The following is a 25293-nucleotide window of genomic DNA, read 5'->3' as shown; positions in this document are numbered from 1 at the left end:
CAGGTCTTTCCTTGAGTAACTTTTGCCCCACAGTTTTCATCTTTCTTCCCGCGCCGACCTCTCATCTTCTCATCCGCTCCGTGAGCAGACGTCACTGGAGCGGCATGAGCTGGCAGTGTGGAAGGATGGCAGCAGCAAACTTTATAACAAGCAGCAGATCACTAGCTAGTTAACAATTGCTTCAAGCTGTTTATTGTCACTCCTAGTTGCAGTTTACAGGAAATCTAAACATAAAACAAAGACAATTACACTTTCTGTATTTACCAAACACCACATAACTTTCTCTGACAAAAGTCCACTAGCTTAATTCTAACACACAATATAAAACGCCATCGTCGGGCTACGGACCTAGCATCAATGTTGCGGTGTAATAATCCTTTAAGAAACAGATAGGTGCATCACTACATGCAGACAGACAATATAACAATACTTACAGACATATATCGTCTATCCTCTGCCAAAAACGACCATTATTACTGCAGCTTACTGAGAAGTTGTGACCCTCTTCTTGTGCATATATATGTACGATATTGCCTCCTAGTGGCCAAGGCACAAGCACTAGAAGGTGTCACACAATGAATGCATGAAATCATGATGCACAAATTGTTTAATTCTTTACACTCTATTTCATTTTGTTATTATTACATCCATCCATCCATTTTCTGAGCCGCTTTTCAGTCGCGGGCGTGCTGGAGCCTATCCCAGCTATCGTTTTTACAAAATACAGTACTGTATAGTGCTATTTTTCTCAATAAAAATAAACACTTTTGGGGCTGTTTTATAGGGGGGCTGAAATAGATAGTGGCATTTCCATTCATGACAATGGGGAAAGATGATTTGAGAAACGAGTGCTTTAGGTTATGAACATGGTTTCGAAACAAATGAAACTCTTCAGTCAAGGCCCTACTGTATATTTAAAATTTATTTGCACCCCTAAAGGCTCTTGAGATGGCATCATCCGGTAATGGACAACCCGTGTACATAATCAGATCTATTTTTACCTTGTAAATGAATGAAGGTGAGAAGGCAGTTTGACAGTCAAATGAATGTCAAGAGCTAACCGCAGTAGGCCTAGTAGAGCAATGCAGGAGAGTGTGGTTGTGCAGCACAGGAAGATAAATGAGACAGTTAAACAAAACTTGATGGCACCTCAGTGACTAATGATGTTTCCTTCCTCCCTGTCTGAGGACACACAAACACACTTGCTAGTAAGTAAGCACTGAGGAGTCTGTGCTTGCAAGCCTTTTCAGGGGGTTTAGAGTTGTTTCATGGCTTCAATTGCTATAAAGACAAATGGTCTGAGGCATCTATACAATAAGCCTGATAGTGTGGATGACAAATATACGTTGTGTTATCCACTTTCTCAATAGTAAGTGATGAAGTTAATGTCATTCATTAATAGTTTATGTATTCATTGTTTATTATAGGTTAAATGAAGATGCTAAATTGCCCGTATGTGAATGTGAGTGCGAACGATTGTTTGTATATATGCCCTGCGATTAGCTGGCGACCAGTCCAGGGTGTACCCCGCCTCTTGGACTAGGCTCCAGCACGCCAGGATAACCATCCATCCATTTTCTGAGCCGCTTATCCTCACAAGGGTCGCGGGAGTGCTGGAGCCTATCCAAGCTATCTTTGGGCAGGAGGCGGGGTACACCCTGAACTTGTTGCCAGCCAATCGCAGGGCACATACAAACAAACAACCATCCGCACTCACATTCACAAAGGACAATTTAGAGTCTTCAATTAACCTACCATGCATGTTTTTGGGATGTGGGAGGAAACCGGAGTGCCCGGAGAAAACCCACGCAGGCACGGGTAGAACATGCAAACTCCACACAGGCGGGGCCGGGGATTGAACCCAGGTCATCAGAACTGTGAGGCAGGCGCTCTAACCAGTCACCACCATGCCGCCGCCAGGATAACCTCCTACTGTATTTCATCGAAGAAAAAAAACACATGCATATTAAGGTAACTATTACTCATTCCCCCGAGCCATTCAGAAATCCTCTTTAGGGGATCACAAACGAACGAATCACTCCAGTTCTTCAGTTTCTCAGTTCCTCACTACACAAATTCACTGACCGAATCACTCAGTTCACTTGATCCCTCCCCCGCCTGCATGGCGCTGCCTGACGCTGGCTGCTCATTGGTCATTCGCCAAAGTGAGTGACAACACTGGCAAATTACAAATCACATGGCAATACGTTTAATGAAGTCCCGCCCCCGCCTGCACGCTGGCTGCTCAATGGTCATTCGCCGAAGAATCAAAAGTGAGTGACAGAACGCTTCAGCAGTTCCGTTTCCGCTCCCAGCAGACTCGCTTGCCTCACGGCGGCGACCAAACTAAAAGAACGTATCATTTCATAAACTGATTCAGTTCAGTTCGCTCACTAAAAAGATTTGTTTTTCTGAACGACACGTTCGCGAACTAAACAACACTAGCTGAGAGTGCAGTGTTCAGAGAGGCAGAGCGCGCTCCATTTTCTATGAATGTACGAACGAGCGTTTGACCATTGGCAGGGATACGTAAGTGCGTCCGCCATCAGTTGTGCCTGTAAACATCTTGTCCTGCCTGACGCTCCGGCCGCTCTGTCTCCTCAGTCGGAGCTGCAGGAGTGCCCTCCGGCACTCCCAGTGTGGCACTGCATAACCGAACGGCACACTCCAACAACGAGTTTCAGGACGTTCCGGAGTGTAGAGAACGCCCGCGGAGTGAATTACCTGTGTACGTTAAGGATGTCCCGATCTTATCACGTGATTTTCAGCTGCTCAAGATCGGGTGAAAAGGATTTCTGACATTTTAAATGTCACAAAGTGACAAAATAATCAAAAGGTACAAAGATCTTGCCAAACTAATAGCTTCGTTTTATATTAAACGGGGTATCGTTATTACATGTATAATATCAGTGACTGAAAGTGAAACGCAGACAGTTTGTGTGTGTGGGCATGACTCTCACACAAACATAGTCTCTTCCCTCCCTGAGTGTGCTTTAAACTGTTTAATGACCTCCAAACAACAAAACACGCAACAAAATGCTAGAATTAGCATTGGATCACAGGGGGGATTTACCTTCAAATAAAGAGTATTTATACACTAACTCCGTACTTACACATACAAAAAGGTAATACGTATAATACTCACAGGCATATATTCTTCCTAATCTGTGAACAAATTAAATTAATGCTTTATCGTTACCTTCTTCTATTTTTTTTCTTTTACTGCAAACGTGTAGCTTCATGCAGGCATCACAACACACTGCCCCCAAGAGGCCAAAGTGGGCAAGTGCATTTTCCTCCATCTGACATGAAATCAGACTGAAAATTTCCTGTTTTAGGTCAATTAGGATTACCATAATTACTTTTATTTGCTAAATATATTGTGTTTTAATTGTATTATTATTATTATTTTACTTGTTACTAATTTAGTTTTGGGTTCTATTAAATATTAAAAGTTGAGTTTTTGTAGTTATATGTATCAGATTGAGACTCGGTATCGGCAGATATTTAAAATCCAAGACTCGGACTCGGGTGCAAAAAAATGTGATTGGGACATCCCGAGTATATGTGTTTGTAGAGCACTGACCGTATACAAATGTACACTTACTACGTCTTCGCAGGTACGCACACTACACAAATGTTGCGCACATTATGTGTTAGCTATGCGTTTTTCTAACTTCCTGTTGTGTTTAAGGTGGGACGGAAAGCCCATGTGTTAATTAGCTTCCATCATTAAAATGGACGTTGGGCTTTGTTGTGCCATCTGGAGCCACTGTCCTACCTCCTGTTGACTCTCCTCGTCCTTGTTCCTGAACACCACACGTTTATATCAGCATACATATCTATGGGTGTGTGTGTGTGTTGCCAAGTACCAGAAAAACTGGATGTCCCAAGCTGGCACAAAAATAGACTTTAAATTCCTGTCTTTTAAACCTGCCGTTATTACACAAAAATGTCAATTTAGTGATAATTCATACCTTTTGGACAATGTTAATGTTTAACACAGTACATAGAAATAACTTTCAACTATCCACAGTAATGTATTTAATGAATGAATGTGTGAATGCATGATTATGTGCACACAAACGAAAACTTGAGCTTCCGCTTGCTTTTCAATGAGTTGCACTGTGTTGCTGTAATTCATGCACGTGCACGTTAAATATGACTTAAACCACCTCTGCTCGCCACATTCTTTGCAAAGTTGCATTGATTGTATTGTATGCTGGTCACAAGCAGGCTCACGCGTAAATAAGGATTTGTACAAACGAATGAATGCTGATGTTGATCACATGCCTTGAGGATTTTGGGTTAAGTGCAAGACATGCTGGGACCACCATTGCAACAATACTTTATTTTCCAAGTAGTTTTTATTTTAGGTTTTTGGATTTTCAAATGTAATTATGAATTTAAAGATTATGCTGATTTTTCTTGTCGTTCAAAAATTTATGTCACAACCACCGATGTGCGACACGTGGTGGTAAGATTTATTGAGCTATATTCAATAAATCCAAGAAAAAGATCACAGGTGGCAGCTTATAATTGTGTGTGAAGATGAAGGAAACATCTAACTGCCTGGATGTGCCCACGCTGCGTGCTGAGGTTCAGAAGCAAAACTCACATTAACTAGGTAAAGTAAATATTGTAGTTGGCTATTATTTTACAAATCTATTTTTAAATCGTTTTATAACAGAAATTGTCAGTTTTCTAGAAAGATTGAGTTTAAAAAAATCTATTCAATCTTACAGGTGTGATAAAAAGCACACTTAAGTGTATATAAATAATAATTATACTGTACTACTACGTTTTCCTAAAAAAAAAAGTATTTTGCTATAAAAACAAACATAGTTTCATAGTAGGAAAGAAAGTACAAACAAATGGAAATCACGTTTTGTGTCTACATTCATGCACATACAATGTTTTATTTCTCCATCAAATTAGCAAATTATTCAGTCAGATGGATTTGTATTGTTAAAGAAATAATAACCATCCACACTTCATTGTAAATTCACACACTTTTCAAACAAATGGCAAAAAAAATGTTTTCCATCAATGGCTATGATTCACACAAGTCAAAACTTTACTGAGAATGCAGTGACGTTTCCTTTCCAACACTTATGACAGTGTGTTGAATGTTTTGTCTGCCATTGTGCTCACCCTCTTTTAAATTGATCCAGCGGAATAAAATAAACAAAGGAAAAAGGCATCATAAAAAGGAAGGAGGCAGGAGGAAGAGTGGTTGTGGCCTGTTGTCCTTAATTGCTGTTGGGAGATGTTGCTGGAGGATGAAGGGCAGTGAGTCATCCTACTCTTAACAAGCACCCCATTCTGAGCCAGATGCAGTGTGCTGTCCGTCGTCTGCAAGGACGTGTCCGTGTGTATATGTGAAGTCTTCATGTCTGTAGTAATATGATTCAGTGTGTGCATGTGTTCATGCAAAGCACAGTATGGTCTGTTAAGTGGCAAAGCGCAAGACAAAATCATATATCTGAGCATGTAAGATGTTTAATATTGCTGTTAATTTCCATTCTTCCAGTGATAAAAAATCTTGATACATTTAACTAATTTACCACTACTTTTGTACTACTAATTTTACCATGCTTTCATTTTTTATCTATGCTAATAGAACGGCAGTGGAATATATTTAAGGATCCAAATCCCAAATAAAAACAACCTGACAAATTCAGTGATATTTAAATAACTAAACACAATACAAAAAAAATAAATAATCAATACAAAAATAATTCCACATTATATAATTACGAAACATCTTGTAGGACGTGACCTTTGACAGTGCTAGATTTTGTGGGTGAAAGACATGTAACATGACCCAAAAATTTAACGTTAATTCTTGATTCTTAATTCCTAACTGATGGACCATATACACAACAACACTAAGCATTTCCGGTGGAAAGGTTCGGAGTCTATGAGTTTCCTGTGTCTATATTGTTCAAGCTATTGGAACGCCATCTGATGGAAACATAACCTTATTCTTTAAAGTGTGTGATAACGTGGGTTTGTGTTATAGGTATACATACGCAATAGTTCAAGAAACTCTTGAGCCGTGACAAGAGTGATCCTGCGAGTTTTATATGCTGAATATTTTTTTTAAATAATTGTTTGAGTTTTGTTTGCATAAACCCAATTTTGTTGTATCTGCACCAAACAATTACAATAAAGGCAATTCTAGGTTGAATCGTTTATGTACAGCGCTGTTACAGGTGTAGTTGTTTTTCAAAGTGAAGTGCTCTGTAAAGAAAGTTGAGTTGAGTGTCTCACAGATAAAGCCGTGCAAGTCTAAGTCCACACGGACCTGCATGTACTCTGAAACTGCGATTGACTCGATAAATTAGATAAGGATCCTTTGATTGACACTTGGGATAAAAGGTATTTAACATTTATAAAGGTAATACCTGTACGTCCTACACTGTAAATAATCATTTTTTTTCTTCCAGGTCATTTCTTTTGGAACTGTGTAACACATTCTGGCATCTTTAACATGTGATTCACAAGAAAAGCCACCTGAATCCTTTAAAAAATAACCAGGTTAGTGTGTGTGTGTGTGAGCATACTAAAAGGAAGCAAGTCAGTGTCGGTATGACGAACTGTTGCTAAGCAGCGCTGGTTGGTAGGAGGTGAAGCGTGGAGAAAAGGAGGGGCTATTGGGGGGACACTTTTGCAGTCACTGATGGAATCTCAGGGCTTACCCTCAATGTGCATGTGTGTGTGTGTGTTTTGATGGACTACTACACTACTGCAAAAGGGTAGGTGTAACAGGGAATTGTGTTCCACAAAAGCTATGGTGACAATCTCATGGCGGCAACTATAGTTTTGTTTATTTTTGTAACCTTGTTATTAAATAGTGATATAGTCAACAATGTATTTATCTTATTGCACACCGTTCAGAGGATCACAGCGAGCAAAAACAGTCTTTCCCATGATGCTTCATGTGCAATGAGCAGCAGGGGAAAGCTCTTTGGGTTTGCTTTCGTCCCCTATTGTGCATTTGAATTTTTACTACCCAGTTCTGTATGTTTTTTTCTCTATGTGGTGTTGTTCCCCCCAGTTCTGGCCGGGTCCATTCGAGTGTAGGAGACAGTGGGGGGGTTCGCGGGCCGAGACACAGGCAGCCATTTGTAGTCCAGGTTTTGTGATGGAGGGTCCAGACACCAGTCATAGTGCGTTAAGAGGAACGTGCATGCTTCCTACACCAAAACACACAACAACACGTTACGTTTGTTCACATATCTTATCTGCTTTTCTGCCTGGAGAAAAATATTCCAAGCTGTGTCTTGAGCACCTGGTGCAGGTTGAGCCTCCACCACGCCAGGAACATCTCCTCAATTCTTAAGATAGAAATGCATTTCAACACATTTTCTGACAGGACTTTTCTCCAATGTATGTTCCCTTTTTGACAATGATGTCATGTCTACGCTCCACATCACAAGAACCCACTTGATCTAGTTTTATTTTTTGCACAAAGTGCATGCTGAGTATCATGCCTGCTGATATCAAAGCCACTATTCCCTACTGGCTAATATTCAACCACATCACCAAGATGCCACAATGTACAGACATACACAGTTGGGCCACCACCCTCTGATTTATGAATGAAGATTATCCCGATAGAGGGGGAGGGGCAGGATGGACATGCCAGGGGAATACGAAGGGGGCGAAAGAAGTGATGGAATGGAAGATGAGGATGAGGGAGGTGGATGGGGGAAGGCGATGAGTCACATCCATGACCTAGATCCCTGCGGTCTACTTTTCATACTGGTCACGCCCTTGCGCGCACGCGCCTCAGTGTGTGTGTGTGTTTCTGTTTTATAGCCACAACCTAACAGTGAGAAACAAGTGCTGCATTAGTGGGACACAAGCTTAAACGGAGTACACACATATCAAACAATCTGGCCAAATTTGAGAATGCCCCCTTGCAATTACAATCAGCAAAGGATGTCTCAAAGATTATCATAAACTATTATCCTGTGGTGTAGGGTGTGCTAAGAGTGATTTTTCCTTCCCAATCTGCTTGGAAAATGGTTAGGATTGACAATCGTAAGTTTTAAACCTGTTCAACCACAATTAAAATGACAAGGACAAGAGTGTGCAACAGCAGTTACCAGAGAAAGCTAACAGTTCAGTTTTTTCCCCCTCCTCATGTGTGGGGTTAAGTTAAATTTGTTAAGATGTTAAAATATATATTTATATCTCCATCCATCCATCCATTTTCTGTACTGCTTATCCTCACCAGGGTTGCAGGCATGCTGGAGCCTATCCCAGCTATCTTCGGGCGGTAGGCGAGGTACACCCTGAACTGGTCACCACCCAATCGCAGGGCACATACAAACAAACAACCATTCGCACCTACGGGCAATTTAGAGTCTTCCATTAACCTACCACGCATGTTTTGGGGATGTGGGAGGAAATATATATTTATATAAACACCATTCTAAATGAAAGAAAATTATTCTTTTACGACTTCATTCTTTGGAGCTTGCCTGCTTGACTTTAGCCATACTGCTGCATCCCAGAGGTGTCATTGCAACTAGTAAAGAGAACACTAAAAGGCAATAAAAGGAGTTGACTCCCAGAACCTTTTCAATCATATAATATTTACAAATGCTTTTGTTAGAAAGCAAAAATGGCAATTGCATTGCCACAGGGTAATGGAATGTGGTAGTAGAACAGTTTTATGTAAGTATAAATGTTCCAAACATTTGGTTAATTGAGCATACATAACAGTTGGTTGACCAAGTGGTGCAAATTAAGTATGCACAAGTAGTGAAGTGTAAGCACCTAAGTTTCAGTAGATACAGCACCTCTTCCATTTTTAGGGGCTAAAAAGTCCTGATGATTAAACACTAGTATTTGAGTGCAAGTACTATATCACTATGTGAGTAGTTCGTACAAACAGTTGAAGGTAAATATAGATGGAAGAGTGCAAGTACAAAGTTAAATGTACGTAACAGCAAGCATAAACATTTGGTTTTAAGTACTACTTGGTAGTTAAGCTTAAGTACTTTTTAAAGTGTATTGCTTGAACTGTACCAATACCGTAATACAATTCAATTCTGATAAAAATTTTCTCAAATAACACATTATGTTATCAACCTCGAGTTTCCTGGTGTTATGGCTATAAAGTGAAATAGCCCCACCACACGGAGGGCAAATCTCTATATGTGGTTCTTCTGTTAAACACCTGTCTTATTCAGGTGTCTTCCAATAGATATACAGTACATGTTTGCGTAATATTGTGTCCATGTTGCTGTATCTCCTGAGTATGTAGTCACTGTGGCTATGGTGAATGCTACCTTTGGGATGGGTTGGTGATTTCAACAGGAAATTCTACACCTGGGAATTCAGGCTTGCCGTCTGATATTGATGACACACACACACACACAATTTCATCAGTCCCATTAACTAAACGGTAAATCATTCTTGGCTTCACATGAGCCTCACAATAAAACGTCAATTTGTTTTTCAGTCCACATAATCAAATTAAGAAATGGAATTTGGTGTATTTTTGGTTCTTGCTCACCTTAAGGAAGACATTCGTAAGTTTAATACCAATGCAGTTTCGAGATCCACTGCCAAAGGAACAAAGGAAGTGCTTGTGGTCTGCATTCCTATGGAAAAAAACATAGTTAAATGGTTGCACAAAAATGCAGAATATGCTCAGAGAGGGTTAAAGGACAAAGAATTCAATGGTTTTCGAGACACGAGTGCCCACGTCAGAATTGTGTTCATGGCAATGGGCAGAACAATGATCGCTTCATGCTGTGAGACCATTCGTAACAAAATGATTACTATATAACATACATAATGTGATGTTTCAAGTATGACTGGACAAAGACTCATCAGATACCATAACCATATTGGGTACCACATCTGAAATACAACTTTATACTGCAACATTTTTGTAAAGATACATTTAAAATGAACAGCCGTGAAGAGCAGGTTTGTCAACAACGTGCTGATGCAGACCACACCCCCCACCCCGAACGCTACTAATGCATCCTGAAACCTGAGCTCTGATTAAAGGAAAACAGGAAGCATTAGTGGGTCCTGTGTGTGTGTGAGACAGCGTGAGTGTTCATTGCTGCAACCCTCAATAATAGTTTAATGCACCAGAAGGCTGATCATGAAGCAGCAGCATGCGTAGCCGACAATTCTGGGAGCCTGAGAAGAAACGATCAAACACGCCGAAAGGGTAGGAAGTGATAGAGAGACGTATATTCTATTGTAAATTATAAATAACCTTAACACTGACAAGTGTACAATATATGAACAATACCATGACTGTGCAAGGTCCATAAACTAAGGCATTATTTGACATGCTTTGTGGAACTTGAGAGCCATCAAAAATCTGTGGGTTGAACTAGGACAAAACTAGTGGGCCAGGCAGGAGTGTCAGGGTTGTCCAAACTTATGCTCCCAAGGGCCGCATACAGCAAAATTAAAGGATGCAAGGGTCACTTTGACATTCTTCACCTTTCATTTACAGTATTTAACATGCTAAAACGCAATCCATCAGTATTGGTAAAGATATTCATATTATATAGTATATTGTTTTTATATGCAATTTATTTTAAAATTCCACAGACCTCTTTTCAAACTCCAGGTTTGTGTGATATAAAAACATGAGACCAAGGTAAATAATTTTAAATATTTTTCCCCCATTAATGCAAATTATAACCTCAATTGAAGAAAAAAAACATATTTTTGAGAAGGGACGTAAAAATAATTATATTATATATATTATAAAATATATTTCTTGTAGAAGCCTGAAAGTTTTGTGCTTACATTGACTGGTATTTAAAACTGTTCATGAATTCTACCACCTTAAGTCTAAGGCCCCAGTTCCGGCTGAAGCAAAACAGTCCCAAAGAATAATGATGCCACCATTTGGTTTGTTGTCGGTATGATGTTCTTTTGGTGAGTAGTGTTGCGTTCATTCATTCATTCATTTCCCGCTCCACTTATCCTCACTAGGGTCGCGGGCGTGCTAGAGCCCATCCCAGCCATCTCCGGGCGAGAGGTGGGCCACACCCTGAACTGGTCGCCAGCCAATCACAGGGCACACAAACAAACAACCAATCGCACTCACATTCATACCTATGGGCAATTTAGAGTCTTCAATTAACCTACCACGCATGCTTTTCAGATGTGGGAGGAAACCGGAGTAAACCCACGTAGGCACGGGGAGAACATGCAAACTCCACACTGGCGGGGCCGGGATTTGAACCCCGGTCCTTCGAACTGTGAGGCAGATGTGCTAACTAGTCGGTCACCATGCCGCCTGCACCAAACATACCTTTGGAAATTTTTATGGACAAAAAGTTCAACCTTGGTTTCATCGGACGAGAACAAAATCTCACCAAACACGCGAGAAAACATGTTATGCTGAAACCGATGGTGAACTTATTGTCCATCATTCCAAAAGGTATGTTTGGCGTAAACACAACATATATTTCAGTTGTTTATTTTCACTAAACCCTCTCAAAAAAAAAAAAAAAAATTAAAAAATCCATTGTGTTGTACAAGTTTTAGGTCACAGTAATGGTGGAAAAAGTTTTGGCGTCTTTTTTTTTTATATATATATCACAAAAAGCTAGCATTTGAACAGAGGTGAGCAGACTTTTTATATCCACTTTATGTATATGAGGTGTTCTTCTTAATATCCTCTTTAAATTAAAGGGAGACATGTCACTACCTGTTTAGAGGAAACTTCCTGTTCTAAGATCTAAAGTAGATTACCAGCTGGAGTAGCTTGATTTCTTATCTGCGTATGGCAGCATTTCCAACTCGTGTATCTACGTCCACAGTCTGTGTGACCGTCCGCCTGATAGGACGATAATGCAGTGACTCTACTATTTTCTTGAGACTGGAAAAGCACATATCCACAAGCTGATGATGCATACAAGGACACACAATATGCACATCCATCTTACTAAACACAAAATGCGGATTCTGTTAGTTATAGTAGATGGGCTTGTTATGTAAGACAACTGCAGTCATTCAAGCAAACAGGCAGGTGGCAAGAAAAGGAGCCTGGCAACTATCAGGGCAGACAGGCAAACAGTCTCCCAGGACGACTGACAGATGGACAAGCAGAGACAGTGCACAGTGGGAGGAGGAGAGCAAACTAGACCGCAAGAACAATGGGAGGATAACTACATCAGTCATGCTGTTTTGAGTGAATTAATATGAATATCTCTCTGTTATTGTCAATCATCATCTTGCAAAGGCAGAATTTGTTCATTGCAGGGGCCTTGATGTGCAATTGTGTGAGTTTCGTTCAGTCTTGCTTTTGATGGGCTTTAAAGTATATGATGTGATGAATAGCGTCACCAGATATGAATCTCTTAGCACTCACAACCATCATCCATCATCAATCACAGGTGTCTCAGACGTTGACAAAATAATAATGCAAAAAGGATACATTTTCTGGCATAATACACACTGAAATCCCCATTGGTAAAAGCTGGCATGAAGTGGCCAGTTACTATGGAAGCTGTATTCATTCCGTTTTTCCTTCCTGTGGAGGAAGCTATTATTGAAAAATATGTCATTCAAAATATGAAATTAACTTAAATTTGTTTTACCTCACAATTACAAATAAGTACATTAAATATAAAACATATAAAAGTACATTAAATATAAAACCTCAAAAAGATCATGATGAATTGTCTAAACAAAAATGGTTTGGATCTTGGAATATTCACATTAGGATGGGACTGTTAAATGGGGGTTTATTAACAGATAAGGGAAATCCCAAATTAGTGGAGGACATTTTACAGGAATTACCCTATTTTCATTCTAAGCCGTGCTCACAAAAGGGAAAAAAATGAGACAAGATCTGCTCTGACTCATTTTTCTGTATCCCATCCCATTCCACAAGGCATTATGGGAGAGAAAATGTGAAAACGGCTTCTCCCCCACTCTGTGAGCACACACACCCACACACCCACCCACCCACCCACCCACGCACACACACACACACACTGGGGTATCCCTATTGGAGGACACCGTCAGGTGATCTGCTACCATGGCAGCAGGTTCCAGCATAGACACATTCATAGCTTTTGCCCCTTCGCTGCGGCTGAATGAAGGAGTATGAATGAAAATAAACAGGTGAATGGTGCCAGAGAATGAATGGAAGCACTGTAGACGGAGAGACCGATGGGCTAAACGAAGCAGATCAGGTTCAGATGGATGCCGCTGTCTCCTTGTGTGTCTTGGTTTGTTCAGCATGCGAGTGCATTATTGTGTGGCAATCTAATTTTAAGTCGGTCTGTCTGCACAGATGATGACTGGGTCAGATTTGTGTGCTCTGGCGATGTTAATCTATCTGCATTGGTTCCCATGGAAACATTGTAGTTTAAATGGCTTTTAAAAAAATTGCTTGCAGTCAGTTTAAGACATTGAACATGGAACAACCACAAAACTTTGATTACTGCCAGAGAGGCATAAATTTAACAATTATTATAGTTGTTTTAAAGAACTGCAATGAATCATACTGATTTTTTTTGTTTACCTTATTTAACCATATAGAGTGGCCTATGAGAAACACAAATCATAATGGGCCCCACTTTCATTTGTCACTTGCAAAAAAATAGCTTTAGGGATTCAAATAACCATTTGAACCTTATTCACATATATTCCCGGCTTCAATGCCCGCATGTGCCTTGTAATAAAATACTAATGTAGTCTATTAGACCAAAATATGAATGTAGTCTATTAGACCAAACTAGTACTACTACTACTAATACTAACCTTCCGCTCCATCTCTCTGGCAGGAAGCTGTCAGGCTGCTCAAACACCTGCGGGTCCCGGTGGATGGCATGACTGATATAGATTGCACCATATCCCTTTGGGACATGAAAACCTGCGAGGGTAGTGTCCTGCACACACACACGCACAATCACACTGAAAGTGACATTTGGCTTTATCATTTATAGAAGAATTTATCGAGAAACATAGGATGGCTCTATAAATCAAATATACTATGTTGAATATCGTACACTGTAAAGGTGATACTTCATATTTCTAATTGATATCCAAGAGCACATGATTAGACAAGTCCACATTTATCTGATCGGACTAATATATTCATCTGATCAAGTTCAGGATTGTCTTTAATAACATAACACGAAAAGAGAAAATGCAGTTGACACACGTCAAATTCTATAACAGGAATGAGAGACTTTTTAATACAATTGAACTCCCATTTTTCAACAAACTTTCCTGAGGCCTTTTTTTCCCACTGGGCTCTATTGAAGAGTCACCCTGAGGCAAAAAGTCCCCTCACCCGGTTGTTGGCCTCCATATTCACCTTTTCACAGCATCCATTAGTCGCTTCACTAATGGACTGCCACCCAACATAATCACTGTTCTTTTTTTCTTATAGCCCCTTTCTCATTTCTACCCCAGCAGCTCTCTGCTGGAGTGGAAAATCGCCTACAAATCTCTTTCTTTCTCCTTGTTCTCGCTGTGACATGACTGCCCTTGTGGAGTTCATTCACTTTCTCTCCACACACATATTCTTTCAAGTTTGTATAAACTGTCGCATATTTTAGTTCCAGCTGACGGTGCTTCTACTTTTTCCACGTGATAGTGAATACTAATTGTCACTTAGCCACCTGTGCCCACACATGACACAAGCTCATCATTTCACTCCTGGTGCGTTTATGAGTTTATGAGACACTTCCCCGAGGTACTGTAGTGAGAGGACTTGATTGTTATAAATTATGAATTGCCAGTTACTGTAGCTAACAAATTTAATGGTTGTGTTTTTTTTAAATGTATTTAATCCTCAACTCCCTAAAGCATCACTGTGGTGATGAATACATTTTTGACATAGCAACCTACAGTATGAAAAGATGTGAAGTGGATTTGGTTGCACGTTAAAAGAAAAGGCCAAACTCAACTGTAAATCCTTTAACACAAATTATGTCTTTTTTTTTTAGGACCCAGCAAAAAAATCCATTCTGCGTTAGTGTGATTGGCTTAAAGTTTCCTAAAGCTTGATAACATGTAGTACATACTTGTGCAAGTTCCTCCTCTCTCCAAAATGAACCCAAACCCCTTACGTCACAAGTCCGTGTTCCACGGAGGTTGCCAGCAATCAAAGAGTGCTGAAGCCTTTCCTAGAAGTGACAAATGACTTTCCACTCGGCTTCACAGCATCACTAGCGCACATCAGCCCCACCAGCAACCGCTCTGACTTCCATCCAGGGGAGCGTGCCCGATCAATCACAAGGATGGATCAATGCCTCGGATTGTACTGTTGCGTAAACCCGCTTGATGAGGTCGCCAAAATCAAAATACAGCTGGTGCATGTACAGGAGATGTACATGCACGTGACTTCGACTAAAATGCAATCTCTTTATAGAATTATGCCGGCTGAGTGCTAATGTCAATTAGCATATAGAATGTAATAATGTACCTATGCAGTATGCACATTATAGAACAATATACAATACAGGCTGAGGTTACAAAGAGAAAATAAATAGATTTTCAGGAAAACTACACCTTCCAAAGTCACAAAATAAAACTCGATCGCTTGAACCACACATCAAGCATTTCATTACACAAGATGCCAGCATATTGTGTGAGTTAAGTAAAGTAAGCTGAATTCAGCATCACCATACATGTGGTCACTTTTTTATAGGTAGAATGTTAAATTGCTTTTATGCTTTACTATACACTGGTTAATTTATGCTTGTGTGACATTAACATTTGAAGTCCCACCTTTTTATTGCAAATGTCATTATAGCTTTTATGGTGTTTACATCTTCAAATTAGCAGTGTTTAATGTATGTATACACGTGTATGAACATTACAGTAGTGAGAAGTGTATGACCACCATAAAATGGGTTATTTCTATTTGCATTAATTTCAAATCCGAACAAATCACAGGTTGGTCATAACTTGGACCTTAGAAGATCCACTATACTGTACATTGACTTACAATAAAATACATCTATCCAAACAGTGAATCACTTAACAAAACAATATAAACTAAGTATTAACTAATCAAGCCTTCACAGTTTTTAAAAAAGTAGTCATGCAACATTCCTGTATATTACCTAAATAAAATCCCAAAACATAAATGTGGACAAACTAAAAGCTAACACAGTGCTATTGATCAAATGTACTATAAGTTATTTTAAATTACTAGTACGAGTACTCTTCCTTCTTTGCTTTTTTAAATATTTTAATTATTATTACAAGGCGGCACGGTGGACGACTGGTTGGCACATCTGCCTCATAGTTCTGAGGACCGGGGTTCAAATCCCGGCCTCGCCTGCGTGGAGTTTACACGTTCTCCCCATGCCTGTGCGGGTTTTCTCGGGGTACTCCAGTTTCCTCAGACATCCCAAAAACATGCGTGGTTGGTTGATTGAAGACTCTACGTGGCCCTGCGATTGGCTGGCGACCAGTTCAGGGTGTACCCCGCCTCTCGCCTGAAGATAGCTGGGATAAGGTCCAGCATGCCCGCGACCCTCGTGAGGATAACCGGTATAAAAAATGGATGGATGGATATTATTACAAGTACTCCCCCTCATATTTTGTCAGCTCTTGTCGGTGAAGAGACTTGCTACTGCATGTACTGCAGTAGGTCGCCATCTACAGGAAAGTAATGCAACAACACTGTAAGGAGGAAAAATAATTCATCCATCCATCCGCTTATCCTCACAAGGGTCGCGGGAGTGCTGGAGCCATCCATCCATTTTCTGAGCCGCTTTTCCTCACTAGGGTCGCGGGCGTGCTGGAGCCTATCCCAGCTATCATCGGGCAGGAGGCGGGGTACACCCTGAACTGGTTGCCAGCCAATTGCAGGGCACAGACAAACAAACAACCATTCGCAATCACATTCACACCTATGGGGAATTTAGAGTTGTCAATTAATCTACCATGCATGTTTTTGGGATGTGGGAGGAAACCAGAGTGCCCGGAGAAAACCCACGCAGGTACAGGGAGAACATGCAAACTCCACACAGGTGGGGCCGGGATTTGAATCCCAGTCCCCAGAACTGTGAGGTAGACGCTCTAACCAGTCGGCCACCGTGCCGGATAAATAATTGGTACATATTATGGGAAACATACTTTTTAATTGCTTGTCTACAAGACTCCCTGCCCACCCTTCAAGTTTGGAATAATACAACTATCAAAATCATTTTGTGAGCTGCCTAGTTTAATTATGAGCATTACATATGGGTCTTCAAAGTTGTTGCAACTTTCGGCTTGTCCCACCAGGGGTCACAACAGCGACTTACTGGTTAGGTACAGTTTTTACACTAGATGCCCTTTCTTATACAGAACTCAGATGCTCTCAGCTGTTCATTGAACATGTAGCAAACGCTACCTCCCACTGATCCGTGTAGTAGTCAGAGCACCTTGCCGTCACCTACTAGGCCAATCCCCTAAAGGGATTGTTCATGGTTCATATATTAAAATGTTACAGGGTTGGAATTAATTAATTGACTGGAAATTAAAAGCTTGTGTTTTACACATTTACACACATTTGTTCCCTAAAATAATCAACACACAACCTATCACAGATTAGATGTCTGACATGTTTTTTTCAGCAACCTGTTCAGACCGACCATGTGTTCAGGCTCGATGACATGAAAATATTAGTACTGGTTGATTGGGACACGCAGATCTAATACAATCCATCCAATTCCCCAATAGTTTTGCAAACAGGAGGCACTCCTATTTTCCATACCTTAAAATACATTTAAAAAACAATATTTCCCTGATAAGAGTCAGTAACTGGGTGAGTCTTACCTTTTCTGCTATCCTGCGCCCACCAATGAAAGGAGGCCAGAGTCTCTGAACTTCCAGCAGGACTCCTTGCAGATAATCAGCATCCATCAACGCTCGTCGACGGGTTTCCTCCTGAAAGAGTGACGGTTTCTGGTAGTATTTCGAAAGAGGAATTTAAATAAAGGTGTTTTTGTGTCAGCACTTTACAAAGACCATTTGGCTGTGGTTTGGATTTCCACTGTGTGAAAATGGCAATAGCTGACTTAATAGCCTTACCTTGTAGCACTGCAACACAGTACAAGAATGATGCACTAAACAACGAATAACAATGACAGACATCCAGAATTGTGTATTCGTTCTTCTTGATATGTGGCTGTTCATGGCTTTTGTCCCCCCCTCCCCCAATTCCATCCTGCACCCAAGACCAAATTATCTGTTGACTACTCAATAGACACAATAGATAATGTAGTTGATACCCTGTAGTAATGTAGTTGATACCCTTCACAAAATGAAAACAAAATGAAAACACCAAAAATTGTGTAACTTATTGAACTGAATCAAACTACCAATTGGCAGAAACAGTCTTCATGATAGAATTTTAAATACTGTACTTAAATAGCTAAAAAAACAAAAACAAAAATCACAACATGCACAAATTGTAAGCCCTAAGCATAGCACGATCAACCTTTTGGAAACTATGCACACTATCTCCATCTCTAGTACCTGTTCTTTTCCACTGAGAGCCACAGTGAACGAGGTGAGTAGTGATGCCAGAGCTTTGGGGATGAGGGCTGAGATGAACAGAAGGAGATGCTGGGAAGCACAGCCCGAGCCGGGCAGCGGCAGAGACCTCAGGGAGCCCACAAAACTAAAGACGGAGAGGTGAGAGCAACTATGACGAGCAACATTCAGGCAAAAGTCACTTGTCTTGACTTGTTTTTGATGCGTCCCACACACCCCTCTGCGTCATTCTCCAGTTTCTCTTTGATGATTTCCATCAACTGGTCTCTGGCCTCCAAGGCCATGGAAAAACCAGATGACCACAAAGGGACCTTTACATTTACTGGAGCAGAGATGAGACCTGCAGGAGCAAACATCTAGTAAGTTTTTTGTAATCGACATTAAATAGGATGTAAATTCCGCAATACCATAAAGTCATGGCCAACGAAAGTGATGGACTAAATATGTCAGCAGGCGAATGCAATTTTTAAAGACAGTAATTCTGTTGAGCTGAGTTATTCTTCAAATATAGTTTTTCTTTAAACGCCACAGACAGAAAATCTATGTGATTCATGATCAAACTGAAGTCACACTTTAGCCTTGTGGATTAACAGAATTATACTATATTGCCTTTTCTTGGTCACATCACACTTGTTGGCAGAATTCAGCCCAATTAAAAAAAGCTTACACATACAGTAAACTGTACTAGGGCTCCACTGTCCCATACATACGGAAAGAAGTAGGAAATGACTCCAAAAACAGCACTGTTATATGTTTATTTCTACAATTATGCAAAATAATCTGTATGTAAATAGAAATAGGAAAAGTAACAATCTTATTTCACCACAATGCATTCTGCTGGCTGTAGTAGAGTGTTTTTCATTTACCCCCTGAACAACAGCACAGAAAAGACTTGGAATATAATGCATTGAATCAACATTTAGTGGGTCAACTAAGACTCAGGATCAATTTGTATTCATGCCCAGCTTGATGCAAAAACTTTATGGCTTGAACTGAACAAAATGAGTGAGTCACCCATGTCAATACAGCGTTTAGTGGTAAAAACAAATCTAGTAATATTGTTCTTACCATGCCAGTGCTGAGTGCAGAGCTGTGTGATTTTCTTGAAAAGTTCTGGCTGCTCGTCAGCATGTACGTTGAGAAAAAGACCTAAAACCAACTCTGTCCCAAGCTGCTTAAATTCAGTGTACACACACCTTGGCTCACCACTGTACACGGAAATCACGCATGTCTGTCATGAATGTGTTCTTTTTAAAAAAAAAAGTAACATGAAATTATCAAAACGTTTCTAATCTGACAAAGGCAACAAATAAACACTAATAAGTACAATGAGTTAAAATATGTGGTGCTGTTTTGTCTTTTGTGATCTCACAATTCAAAACATCTATAAAGCTTAGAAGAATACACACCAATGTTATATTACTAGATTGTGGGGCAAACTAACCATTACGTACAATTCCTCTATTCTCGTTGATCCTGACTTCTTAGTGCCATAAATTATGCTTTTCCATCCATACATCCATTCTCTGAGCCGCTTATCCTCACAAGGGTCGCGGGGTTGCTGGTGCCTATCCCAGCTATCATCGGGCAGGAGGCGGGGTACACCCTGAACTGGTTGCCAGCCAATCGCAGGGCACATATAAACAAACAACCATTAACACTCACATTCACATTCACACCTACGGACAATTTAGAGTCTTCAATTAACCTACCATGCATGTTTTTGGGATGTGGGAGGAAACCCAATTATGCTTTTATTATTTCCATTTAACATGGCTCTAAATTGCCCGTAGGTGTGAATGTGAGTGTGAATAGTTGTTTGTTTGTATGTGCCCTGCGATTGGCTGGCGACCAGTTCGGGGTGTACCCCGCCTCTCGCCCGAACATAGCTTGGATAGGCTCCAGCATGCCCGCGACCCTAGTGAGGATAAGCGGAATGGAAGATGAATGAATGAATTTCACATGCATGATGCAAAGGCAACTCCATACATTGAAACTAATCAGCTGATAGTCTTGAGCTGTGCACATCAAAGCAAGAAGATATGCAGGTGAAGTGATTAATTCCAAGTGCCTTAAATGAAAGGCTGTGTGTAGTGTTATCAGGGGCTGTTTCAGGTTCAGCTATATTATGTGTGCCCAATCAATAGTTTGTATTCCCTGATTGGCTGTGCAGCATTTAGTATATATTTAAATTACAAATATGTATTACCTGTGGACGAGATCCTTGAGACACTGTTCACACACACTGGAAAAAAGGGGGAGAAAATGCATCTCAAACATGATCAAATACCTTCTCCTGTATACACTTGCACTCAAAATGTGTAAATTACATGTATTTGCAAAATAATTTGATTGAAAGTGACCGCTTGTAATATTAGTTGTTTGAACTGTTGGGAGTTTTTTTTTTTTTTTTTTGACTCACTACAGTACGCTTGTATTTTTTGGATATGTATCATTGACAAGGAGGGCTTAAACATTTTGAATACAACTGTATTTTGCAACATTTTTCACATACACTATTTACATATTAAGTTCCTGTTTTTGAAAGCCTTCATTTCACCGTAAGTCCAAAAGAGGAAGACTTATGTTGCAAAATTCTGTCTTTTATGGACTGAATTCATCATTTCACACTGCATTATTAATGTCCTCATTTGTTGACACTGGAGCAGACTTTCACCATAAACCTTTGACTTGAATGACAACTAAATGCACTTTAGCCTTTTTTTCTTTCACCCCAAATCAGCTGTTCCCCAACCCTCTAAAAGCAATAAATATAAAACTGCAGTTTGGGTCTAGACATACTACTTTACCTACCTGGTGATGTAATCACTTGACGATTCTAAACAACTTCCTCTAAACAAGCTGGTGAGAGACAGACGGAGAAGACACGCTTCTTCACCTGAAAGATGCAAATATTTATGTATCAATCGACTTTATTAAACCACTGTTGTTCAGTTAGAGTCATAAAACAATGTCATAAAGTCAAAACTACATCATTAAAAAAACAGTGACTCATTTGAGCTTTCAAGGGAATGGGGAGCTGTTACTTGATACAAGGTAAGTGTTTGGGTATGTGTGTGTGTGTGTGTGCAGAAATGTTTACCGTTAGTGGTAACAATGGTGTCACCGTACATATTGGTCATCACATCAGTCGGGTCCTTCAGAAACACATTGGACTTCTCTGAAACGGACCACAAATAATTATTGCAGACATGTATAGGCAAGGTCCAGCGCCTATGGAATTAACTGTGACAAAGTCCAGTGACCTTAATTGACTTGATTCATCATGACCTTTCTATGAGCTGATGTAAATATATACTTGCAGGACACTATATTCGGTGCAGCCATACAATGTAACGAAATCCAATTTAGTACTTTTGATTGTCATTGTCTGAGAGCTAATTTAAAAACAACTGTATTATTATTGAGGCAGTACGGTTACCTAGTGGTAAGCAGTTCTGAGGTTGGGGCCTTCCTGCGTGGAGTTTGAATGTTCTACCCGCATTGCATGTTAGGTTGAGGTTAATTTTCCAACTGTGAATGTGAATGTAAACGCTTGTTTGTCTACATGTGCTCTGCAATTGACTGGCGACAGGTCAAGGATGTACACACCTAGCCAAAATCAGCTTGGATAGACTACTGTATACATGCAATAGAAAATGGATGGAAAGTGATGTGTGAGGTGCATCTGCCACACGATTTTCATTGTGCCTATTTTAAAGTTAATAGAGTGATTTATTGTTTTCATGTTTTGGATATTAACAGTGACATATTTTGAAACTTGCGTGTTCAATAATTCAACAACTCTTACTTAAAAAACATTTGACTGGAAATCATGTCTTGCCCAACGTCTGCTGATATCATCCACAAGTCGCCCTTAACAGAATACCCGTCGGGTGGGAAAATTTGGTTTGGAATCTGAATAACCTGAAGGTCGACTGGCACCCGAGAACAACTGGAATTACTAATGATGTCACGTACGTGGTTAGGGCGAGGGCGAGTAACGCAAGGCGAGAACATGGTGGACCCAATTGCAGGGAAGCAGGGAGGCAAGGCAGGAGTGCGGGAGTCTCAAAATCATATTTAATCTTAGAAAAGGGAAAACTGAACAAATTCCCACAACAGATACCAATCAAATCAAAGTAACAAAGAAACACTCGAATATCTAAAACTGGAAACAAACTATGACCTGTGAGTAAGACGTGGAATAGAAAGGGAAAATGACACCTGACAATGACATACCACAATGATAAGACAACTGACGACTATGACATGGCAAAGACATGTGACGACGACAATGAACCGACAAGAACTGAAAGAAACCAGGGAACTAAATACAAACAGATAGACGAGACAACGAGGAACACCTGGACAAGACATGAGTGGCTGGAGAGAGCTGATTGGTCGACACAAAGCAGACGAGAACAGGTGGACACAACAACTTAATGAGCACACGACAAACATGGAACACAAGAAAACATGGAACAAAACTAAACACAACCCAAACCAAAACACAGAGCATGACAAATGACTGTATTCTAAGTTCAGTAACGCAACATTGGGAAGCACGCTGGATGAGTGGGTAGCATGTTTGTCACATAGTTTTGAGGTTCAGGGTTCTCCGGTCTTCCTGTGTGGCGTTTGCATGTTCTCCCCGTGCTTGCATGGGTTTTCTCCCACATTCCAGGATCATACTTCTTAGGTTAATTGAAGCCAACGAATTGTCCATAGGTATGAATGTAAATGGTTGTTTGTCTATATGTAGCCTTCGTCTGGCCTTGCACCCAAAGTCAGCTGGGATGAACTCCAGCTCATGAGAACAAAGCAGGACATAAAATGGATTAATGGACAATGTAAATCTGTCTCTATGTCTCTAACTTCTGTAATAGTGATGATATATGTCAGAAACATTACACGACTGATGCCACAAAAGATATACAGTGTTTCAAACTCAACTACAACGTGACAGGTAAAACTCGTATTACCTTTCAATTTGGGTCAGATGAAGAGACAATGTTTGCTTTGTTCAGTGTATGAGAGGAGGTGAAGAGTTGTGACAGGACAACTCGGGTCATTGTGATAACGCACCTACAATCCCCTCATCCGACAGTTCCTGGCTGAGAAGAACATTGCCGTGCTGGACCAACCTCCCTACTCAACCAACATGCCTCTCTGGGATTTTTTCCTCTTTTCCCAAACACAAGGGGGTCATCAAGGGGCCCGTTTTGAAGACATGGACGACATCAAGCTGTTGAGGAGCTCAGAAGACTCCTTCCAGGAGTGTATGTAGTTGTGGCAGAGAGGGCTGGGGAAGTGCACTAGACTCCAAGGGGATTACTTCGAAGGGGAAAAAGTTGTTGTTTCCAGTTTCGATTTGGAATACATCTTTTGTGACACAGGCCTGAACCTTTTCAGACACGCACCATCCATCAAATTGTATCAAACCTTTACAATAGTGCTTCAGTTTGTGACACTTTTTAGAGCATAGGTGTCAAACTCAAGGCCCGGGGCCCAGATGCAGCCCGCCACATCATTTTATGTGGCCCGCGAAAGCAAATCATGCTCGTCAACTTCCGGGATTTTTGCTCAAATCTGTACCCACATTCCAAATTGTCATAATAACAAACAATAATGTTGAAGATATTGCATTTTTTTGTTACCAAACCCTTCTTCTACAGTAACTTAAACAATACTTGAACAAACTATTATCCTTGTCTTCTGATTTCAAAACTAGTTATCCCTCAGTTTGTTGAGTAATTGTAATATGATTTGGTGATTAAACATTTCACTGTTCTAACGTCCCTCTGAGGGAAATCATAACTACAATGCGGCCCGAGACAAGAATGAGTTTGACACCCCTGTTTTAGAGTAAGTTTGACTCAATATATGGGGAGTACCATCAGTCCCAGTAACATCCCCTTCCCCTTGCAGCACCATCACGAGTCTCTCCCATGACGGATCACGCTAATATGTGGGTGCAATTGTACTTAGAAGATTATTAATGCTTTTTTTTTCACCTGAGAACGCCAAGATAGATGTGGCGAGGAACGACACAAGGTCACTACGGACGCCTTCAAGTTCACGTGGCTCCCGGAGCACGTGTTAGATTGTAATACAGCTTTAATACACGAAATTAACCCTAACCCTACCCTGTTAAATTCCATTAGAGTGGCGCATAGGTAACACATACCGCACAGCAGCTCCTTCATCCCCTGCGCCGAGCACACGAAGGCGGTGGGTCTGTTCATCAAGCGGCTTTGAAACACCCTGCTACCGTGTTTATCCATCTTCTCCCGGCAGAAGAGCACCGGGTCCCGGTAGAAGTCCAGCGACTTGTCCCCGAGCAGCGACACACCTGCGTTGCCTGGTAGTTTTGACATAATGCAGACAACGGTGAACGCTCTCTTGCCCAGGTGCTTTCTTTTTTTCGCCGCTCAGCCAGGAGGTGGCAAGGTCCCCTCGCTCGAACCAGCGACTCTAAACTTCGAAGTTGTCACCGTTAAAAAGTCATTTTTACCAGTGACCTGAGTGTCAAATTACCAGTGGCACTATTTACTCGCCAGTGCCAGCCAGCCAACCGTTGTACGCAAGACTGCTACATTCAAGCGCCCTCGGTAAATTACCCGAACAGTTCATGACGTTGTTCTTTCACAACCACTTCCGCAATATACTTGTCTCACGCATTTTACAATATTGAGGTTTTAATACGCGCGTCACAAATGACAACAAAAAATACTTTTATTGGAAGACGTCACAGCGGGCCATATTTTTTTTTCATTT

At 40.6% G+C, this 25293-nt stretch overlaps 1 protein-coding gene across 2 annotated transcripts; it reads right to left on the bottom strand.

Annotated features, from left to right (window-relative positions):
- Nucleotides 1-4888: 4888 nt before the first annotated feature.
- LOC133413347 (putative cytochrome P450 120) lies at nt 4889-25161 on the bottom strand. 2 transcript variants are annotated; one of them, XM_061697602.1, is made up of 11 exons: nt 24704-25161; nt 21617-21694; nt 21328-21412; nt 20723-20758; nt 19582-19721; nt 18730-18853; nt 18496-18640; nt 17794-17904; nt 13774-13901; nt 9536-9623; nt 4889-7202 (listed from the first exon to the last, which is right to left on the bottom strand). In XM_061697602.1, the coding sequence occupies exons 1-11, from the start codon at nt 24891-24893 to the stop codon at nt 7041-7043; spliced, it is 1287 nt and encodes a 428-aa protein (XP_061553586.1). In that variant the 5' UTR covers nt 24894-25161; the 3' UTR covers nt 4889-7040. The 2 variants fall into 2 exon arrangements, with proteins under 2 accessions (XP_061553586.1, XP_061553587.1); XM_061697603.1 differs by lacking the exon at nt 4889-7202 and adding an exon at nt 7220-9369.
- Nucleotides 25162-25293: the final 132 nt, after the last annotated feature.

This window comes from Phycodurus eques, chromosome 15 (genome assembly GCF_024500275.1).
Source record: "Phycodurus eques isolate BA_2022a chromosome 15, UOR_Pequ_1.1, whole genome shotgun sequence".
In the NCBI taxonomy this organism is placed as follows: Eukaryota; Metazoa; Chordata; class Actinopteri; order Syngnathiformes; family Syngnathidae; genus Phycodurus; species Phycodurus eques.
The sequence above is the reverse complement of the archived record's forward strand: the minus strand, read 5'-3'. Positions and strand labels throughout refer to the sequence as shown.

Coding starts and splice junctions, on each gene's coding strand:
- LOC133413347 (XM_061697602.1), bottom strand. CDS start 24,893: ATGTCAAAACTACCAGGCAACGCAGGTGTGTCGCTGCTCGGGGACAAG. Junction 20,759..21,327: donor TCAAGTGATTACATCACCAG/GTAGGTAAAGTA, acceptor CCTTTTTTCCAG/TGTGTGTGAACAGTGTCTCA. Junction 19,722..20,722: donor CTCAAGGATCTCGTCCACAG/GTAATACATATT, acceptor TTCCGTGTACAG/TGGTGAGCCAAGGTGTGTGT.